Genomic DNA, 8,300 nt, shown 5'->3' on the forward strand with positions numbered 1-8,300 from the left:
CAGTAAGAGTCAGACATCTAAACAATAGTTTTGAACAGTAATTTCCTCCATAACAGCAGGAAACCCCCCTCTGCTTCCAACTACTCCCTCCGTGGGCGTTCTTCTTGGCTGCAGCGGCCGTCACAAGCTTGTCACCAGTCTCACTGCTTTGCTGCTGCTGCTGCCTGTCTGCGCGGCCGCTGTTTGAGGAAGTCTGGATGGACTCGCTCGCTTCTTGGAGTTTTGGTTGAGAGAAGCTTTTGCGATTCTGGTCATATTTATGCTGCGTGTTTCAAAGTGTGTTCCACCTGTAATCTATTATGCAAATTTGCAATCCCGCATCGCCAGCAATCAGCGCGAAAACGAAAGCGTTTTCCCCCATCCATTTTCATGAGAATGGCTGCTTTTTGCTTGCCTTCCTCTAGTCAGGAGAGCACTGTCGCCACTTAGTGGCTCGGTGGAATGGGTTGTAAACGTTCGGTGGCTCCAATAATTATATAAGAGATGTAAAAGGGTTAGATGCACATCCCACGGTCAAAAAAAAAAAATCATTTTTTTGACGTATTAATACGTCATTGGCAGTCAACCGTTGGATTATTTTTGACGTATTAATACGTCATTGGCAGTGAACGTGTTAATACTTTATTTTTACATCCTTTTTTCAAGAGAAAATACACACAGGACAAACAATAACAAAAACAAAACAGCAACAGCAACAACAGGAGGTCAGGAGAGGTCACAAACTATGATGTGATGCAACAGTTACACAATACAATGTTACCGTGGGCCAACCAATGTAGTTGTAGCTAGAATATTTGCAAAAGTCACTCCCTATGGATCAGGAAAAGTGTCCATTTACTCCAAAGAGATGTAGCCTCAGACTATAAGTCAGCTGCTCCGTTCGATGTAACTGATTTACAATATTTATAAACATCTCCACCGGGGGGTAATGTTTCTGGAGCCAACATTTTGTGATGGCTTTCTTTCCAGCTGCCATAAAGATCTTCAGGAGGTATAAGTCACTTCTATCCATATCCTTTGGAATAAGTCCAAGATATAACGTGGGGAAGGACATGCAGACATCAAAACCCAGCGTTTTGTTGATTCTTTTTGACACCTCTTCCCAGAATGTCTTGATATGGGGGCATGTCCTGAGTTATTTTAAAGATCATTGACTTGTAGTGTGAAGAAAGGGAGGAGAGGGGATTTTAGGACCAAGATCCTCATGGAAAGCCACACACTGACCAGACCAGTGCTACAAGGACAAGAGTTTGCAGTTGTTCCCCAGTGACTTTGCTCTAACTTTATATTTTTGACCTATGTATTTAATATGGACATGTTGCACTGTATGTTTGTTTTGCTCCAGGAGTGCCACAGACCCAGTTGGCCAGGAGGTGATCTGGGCCCTCGGAGCAGGCTGCAGAGACATCATCTCCCTGCAGGTGGCGCCACTACACCCATGGTAAGAGACTGAGGGACATATACTACCTCTCCACCTTTTTGATTTTCAGCAGATTATGAAGAGCCACGTTGTGTTTATTCAAGGATTGCACATGGCCTGTGTTCTGTCTCCCCCAGCCAACAGCCCGCTCGCTTCAGTAACCGATGCCTACAGACCATAGGGAGATGCTGGCCGCACCTCCGTGCCCTTGGTGTGGGTGGGGCTGGGTGTGGCATTCAGGGCCTCGCCTCACTGGGTAAATATATATGTATGGGTGTATATACATAGTAATTCATATATGTATATACCATAGTGTTCAATTTCAGTAGTGGCAGCTGCATAACATAACACTACAATTTATATTTATTAACTGCACTGCTCATTCATTCAGGGACAGTATACAGAAACGGTTAAGGACTGTCACATCTAGAATGATAACTATTGCTGTCCAAATATTGACACTACAGCAATATCTGTGATCTGCACACAAAGCCGTTACTGCAGTGAGTTACCGAATTCTCCTCCTACATTCTTACAACTTCAATTTAGTTTGCTGAATGAATTGAATCATTGTTTCTGCAGCTGAAAATCACTCTGAGATCAAACCAATGATTTCTTTATAATTTAGTTCTCATTTAGGATGTTTTCATACTGTAGTTCTCGTCAATGTCATTGATGATGTCATTTGGAGCAGTTTGCCATGGTGTCACTGTCACTATATCACTATCAGTATTGCTCTCTCTACCTTCATTCACAGAACTTCCTGATCCAAATGACATCATTATGACATCATTTGGACCAGGAAGTCCTGCGAATGGATGGGGAGCTCTCGGTCCAGGCAAGATGGAGTGAAGTTAAACATTCTCCATTTGCATATACTACTAATTTTGTAATGATACAAAATTGGGTGAAAATTGGCAAAGTGGACCTTTAACTCCTACTGTAGCCATTGCTGTATAATCATCTTCACCTTCTCTCCTTTCCCTCTATTCCTTCTACCTTCTCCCACCTTGGCTTCCCCATCTCTGCGTCTCTACTCCCCCTCCTCACACCACTCCTTACACCCTTCCTCACACCACTCCGTACATCCTTCCTCATACCCCTCCTTACACCCTTCCTCACACCCCTCCTTACATCCTTCCTCATACCCCTCCCTACACCCGTCCTCAAACCCCTCCTCCCCTCCCTTCACCTTCCGCCAGCGAGGAACTGCATGCGTCTGCAGGTGCTGGAGCTGGATCATGTGAGCGAGATCAACCAGGAGGTGGCAGCAGAGGTCTGCAGGGAGGGCCTGAAGGGCCTGGAGATGCTGGTGCTCACCTCCACCCCCGTCACCCCCAAGGCCCTGTTGCACTTCAACAGTGAGTCTGAACACTAACAGATGCTGCACAACAGTAGCAACAGTAGGCCTATCCAATGCATTCGGCCTTCTCTCCACCCACAAGTCCAACCTCCGCAGTTTCGTTGACAGAGCCTTCTCCAGGGCAGCTCCCAGGCTCTGGAACTCCCACCCCTCTGACATCAGAGAATCAGAGTCCCTCAGTTTTTCAATCCTGCCTCAAGACCCATCTCTTCTCCTTCTCCTAATTCCCCCATATTGTTATTGTTATTATTATTATTGTTATTATTGTTCCTGTGGTGAAAACAGGTCTTGCAATTCACTATAATGATGTCCTTCTGTAATAGGACTGAGTTAGTTTTGGTAGAACAAAGCAGCAGGTGTTGATTCACTGTATGTCAGTAGCTACAATAATGCATACAATGTGTTCTTATATAACGTGTATGTATGATATATTACGAAATATTATGCACCTTGATTTGAACTATAGCCTACATGTACCTATGTATTTGATTTAGGGCAGCCACAAAACCTACACTAAAACAACAGCTGTACTGAAACTAATTTGGTTAAAGGTGAGGTTTAAGATTAGGGTGTAGGCAACTCAAACTTTGGTTAAGGATAGGCGACTAAAACAACTTGATTAAGTTAAGGGTAGGGCTTTGGTCATGGTTAGATACAAACTTCTGCTGAAAATGAAAACTTAACTCACAACAGAAAAGTTCTCTGCATGAGGCAGGAATTGAACCCAGGTCGCCACAGCCAAAGGCAAATATATCCACCCACCCGACCTCCACTCCGTTACTCTCGGCAACACTGTTGAACTACACCCTGTTTGTCACATGAGACCTCCCTGCTGTTTCACTTGATTCAGTAATTGTATCGAATCGAATACAAAATGGTGTATTTACTTTTCATGACTGCAAGAGCGGCTTTGTTATGAGAGCAGCCTGATGACATCTATGCTCCTGTTCTCTCAAACCTCTCTCCACCCATGTAGGCGTGTGCCGCAGTCTGAAGTCCATCGTGGTTCAGATTGGCATAGAAGACTACTTTGAAGACCCAAACAGCCCCGAGGCCAGGAAGCTGTTTGATGAGATGGTTAACAAGCTGCAGGTAACACTGAGCTCACACACAGCTTTCAGAGATATCCCTAGACATACTGCAGAAGATAAGAGAAAACAAAGAGAGAAAATTGTCAATATTCCACTCTCATATTTGTACCATATCTGCAGAATATTACTGTTTTTACAACATGTATGAAATACAGACCTCTGAACAGTTGATCACACTAAATACAGTATGGTAATATCCGCAAACTAAGTAGTATATTAGTGAAACCTAGTTTGAAACCAGGCTTATTGCACTTTCTATTTCAGTTAGTGGTCCAAACACAGAGACTCTTGGTATTTCCATGTTCCCGCAAGTCTTTGGAGTTGTTATGTATACACATGACTAACCCTTACAATCATCCAGCTACCAGCTGTTCGGTGGGTAAGACGCATCTATTTTTATTCCGACTACACAATGAGAAATCATGACTCAAACCTTGAAGTCGGCTTGATGGTCGGTGAGGGCGATTGGCTGGCGCTGTGAGCGGGTGTGTCCGGTCAGATGCCTTAGAGCTGACCGCTCAGTTGCGAGAGAGAGATGGGAATAGCTGTGAAATACCAGGCCGTTTATTTATGGTGTGCCTTTATGAGTCAGTTAACAGTGAGTCCCTCTTGGATGCTGCACTGGAGATGGTGGGGTTGTTCACAGCAGTTAGGTAACCTCTCCAGAGCTGTAACCAATAATATGATTTATTCTTATCCCGGCTTCTTCTTTCTTTTTTTAAGTGTGCTGTTGAAATGAAGCCAGCATTCTCCTCTGGTATTTAAGCAACCCTCTTGAGGAATGATTCTGTAATCTGCAGAGGGGGAATCTTATGTGTCCATAACCTGCACCTCATTCTTCTGCAGCAGCATGTGGTATACAGTATATATTTTTCGTCTTGGCTGCTGTTGTAAATCAAGTGTCTTGGCACATTCTAATACTAGCACAGAAAGTGGCTGCTGTTGTTACAGTCAGCCCTCAGATCTACTTGCTTCGCGTTTGTATTTGATCCAATTTGGGATTTCTCAAGGTTCCACTCTCCCCGAAATGTAACAATCTAAGAAAATTTGACTGCTAAGTTATTCATCACAGAAATGAGGGGAAAGCTACTACAGACGGAAGTCTACAAGGGGGGCAATAGAGTGATCTCGCATTCATATATTTAGGGAAAATCCCACACGGGTTGGATGTATTAAAAGAAAGAACGCATTCTGATATCCCTGCCTCCCTTTTCTTTCAGGCTCTGAAGAAGAGACCTGGCTTCTCCAAGATCCTCCATGTGAAAGCAGACAGCCTCTGCTAACACCCTTCGTGCAGCTGGAAGTCTTGGAGATGCGCCATCTTGGCTCCAGCCATTCAAACAGGCCCCCGTTGTTTTGAGCCCTCTCCAGCAGGGGGCTCGATCAGTCTGAAACAACGGAAGAACATAACGACCCGGCATGACGTCCCGGGGACGTTGGCTACACACTACCAAGGCTCAACCTGCGTACTCTGTAACTACCAAACTACAAACAAACTCATTTACTATTCCAGTATCTCCTTCACTTTGCTTATGACAGAACACCAGTCAGGAGGATACATCACATGAAGGGCCTGTCTTTAACTTGCCAACTAGACAAAAAGAAACCCAACTGATTCTTCATTCTCAGCTTTACTTTCACCGTGAGTGGATCATGTTGTTACAGAAGCAGATCCCTTTCTGTAAATGCCTGGAGCTAAGTCATGATGCACAGTTCATGCATCTGCATCTATAACAACTCGGGGGGCAGGAGCATGTACTGTACATTCACCACCAGGGGGCAGGAGCGTGTATATTCTCCACCGACAAGGACATTCAAACTGTTGTGAGGATAGGAAATGGTTTTGGATTTCTCAAATTACGCCCCCCAAAGGACAGGAATCTTGAGCCAGTATATTTAGAGGTGTGTGTGTGTGTGTGTGTGTGTGTGTGTGCGCGTGTGTGTGCGCGTGTGTGTGTGTGTGCGTGCGTGTGTGTATTTACGTGTGTATGTGTCAACCAAGGGCCTAGGACACTTTTCATCCCGCCTGGACTCACCTCCTGCACGGACCACTTTCAGAAAGAGAAACACATATTGCTTCCACCCTGAACAGAAAGGTACTGTGCCAGCTCCAGGCGCGCGCGGGGAGAGAGCGACAGAAAGGTACTGTGCCAGCTCCAGGCGCGCACAGGGAGAGAGCGACAGAAAGGTACTGTGCCAGCTCCAGGCACGTGCGGGGAGAGATGAGCGAAGACAACCTTCCTGCAACACGCGGACAGTCTTCATCGACGGTCTTCTCATCGCTGTGCGGTGCGGATGTGATGGCAGTGATGCGTTTGACTTCTTCCCGCCAACCCTCTGCTCCCCATGCAAATGGCATCGTTAGGTTATGGGATCGGGATCAGTTGGGCGCAGGCCTACGTCTCACATCCCCGGACTCACTCAGTGTTTAAATCTATTCCTTGTTTATTTTTTTTATTTTTTTTCTGTCACGGCCATATCTCCAGGCCCGAAACGTCTGACGTTCTTCAACAAGGCTGCAAGTTTACTCATCATGCATTTCTCTGGAAACTGGTGCCATTTGTAACAGTGTACGTTTGTCCTCATTCCACTGAGTGTTTTCTCCAATGTGCCATTAACGGGAAAAGAGGGACCATGTAAGGCAGATGTTTAACTCTTTAAATCACAAGCAACCAGCTCCAGTCCTTTGGAGTTTGATGTGAGTGTAAGCAAACGTTACTACTAACAAAAGGTATTGTGCTTCATGTAGAACATGGTGCATATGGCTCTCCTCCGGGTATATTCCAGTATGTTATGGTGATTCTACACAGTATATATATAGATATATATATCATGTGAGTTTCATAATTTACTATATTTAACAGTGCCATACAAAGGGCTTGTCATTGGATGAGCCCCACGCTGTTCCTCATGCGCCTCAATAACGACATGTCGATGCCCTCTGGCTCCCTCTGCTGGTTTAGTAGGCAGTTACACAGCTGAAAGGCCTGCTAGTGTATTGGAGTCATCCAGGAGACTTTGTGATCTTTGCAGTGCGTAACGGCATTGAAGAGTACCAACTTAACTATTACACAGTACTCTAAAAGCAAGGCATCGATCAGGTCTTCACAGTCACATTTATTACCTTTGACGCAGAGAATTTAATATGGCATAATGACTTTCTAGTTTTCATAATTACAGAGACTCTCAAATAGTATAGCAGCAATATTTTCAGTGGAAACTCAAGAGTGCACATGATCCCGTGCTGCAGATAACTTACAGAGAGGCTCTTCTTACCGGTGCAGAGGCTTGCATCTCATTTGTTTGAAAAGAAATAGTGTTTATAACACTTGGAAAGGTTTGCATTTTCTCCCGAATCCCACATCAGGGTGAATATCACTAGACTTCTCCCTTGCGACAAGTTTCCAGCAGGAGGCGAACAAGTCGCTCTTTATTTTTGCCTTTCATATTCACCTAAATTGTTACCAGGCAACTAACCTCGTCTCAGTTTAATAATACAACAAATTGGAACATTTGTGGGTGGAGTGTACAACAGAACAAGGTGACTGATTCCAAGAATGCTGAGCGGGCATCGGTCGAGTCACGATTCGTTGATGGAGAGAGCTGCTGGCCGCTGTGTTTGATCTCTACTTCGTAGTCGATTTGTTTATGAGGAGTTGTGTCGCTGTGTATTGTCCTACTGATGTGCTTGTTCCAAATCGATATGTGAGACACATTGTAACAGTTGTAGCTGTCCATTTTCTCCATGTTTCTTCCAGTAGTACTGCATATTATCCCCAGCTGGTACTGACTTGCTGAAAGATTTTCCCCTCGGCTTCATATACCCCTTTTACACCAGGGGTCCAACCAACCAGCGTTATTTGTTTATTTCAGGACCCCCCTCAAGAGGTGGATTGGACCAGGGTCGGTCCAGGGTTGATTTGAGTGTGAATGGCACCACCCGGGTTGCTATTTGTTATGCTAATAGCCTAGGCCAGGGGTTTCCATGCCAAGGCCCCCCAAATAGCGTTCGCTTTTGGCCACGACCCCCATCGCAAGATGTCTTTAAATACCCATTGACAATACTGTTGCAATTGTCAAAAATCACATCCATACAACTTCCAGATGTATTACCTTACTTTTATTAATGTAATACCATAATTACATTTGTATCTCAAATCTGTTCTCCGTAGCACAGCAACATTGTGGTGCGAACCGTTAGCAGGTCAACAATGACAATGAATGTGATGACATTTTGACTAGTTAACAAATATAGCTGAATCCTTTCCCTCCACATAAAAATCGTATTTGCAGTATGTAGATAGATATATTTCCAGTTGATCAAAACATTTTATTCAGTTAAAATCACAGCTTAATGCTTCCCCAGGACTAATAATGTACACTCACAACCAGGGTGGGAATAACACGGAGGCCATGGCCTCCATTG

At 44.6% G+C, this 8,300-nt stretch overlaps 1 protein-coding gene across 1 annotated transcript in view; it reads left to right on the plus strand.

Moving 5' to 3' along the window:
• fbxo41 (F-box protein 41) overlaps window positions 1–5,157 on the plus strand; it is a gene marked incomplete at both ends in the record, with an annotated part of 51,456 nt that extends 46,299 nt beyond the window's left edge. The window contains 5 exons of the mRNA XM_083634484.1: window positions 1,346–1,441; window positions 1,558–1,676; window positions 2,623–2,781; window positions 3,760–3,875; window positions 5,095–5,157. Of these exons, the coding sequence (XP_083490610.1) occupies window positions 1,346–1,441; window positions 1,558–1,676; window positions 2,623–2,781; window positions 3,760–3,875; window positions 5,095–5,157 (553 nt within the window). The remainder of the gene's footprint in view (window positions 1–1,345; window positions 1,442–1,557; window positions 1,677–2,622; window positions 2,782–3,759; window positions 3,876–5,094) is intronic.
• Between the last annotated feature and the right edge of the window lie 3,143 nt (window positions 5,158–8,300).

This window comes from Poromitra crassiceps (genome assembly GCF_964638095.1).
Source record: "Poromitra crassiceps genome assembly, chromosome: 4".
NCBI lineage: Eukaryota > Metazoa > Chordata > Actinopteri > Beryciformes > Melamphaidae > Poromitra > Poromitra crassiceps.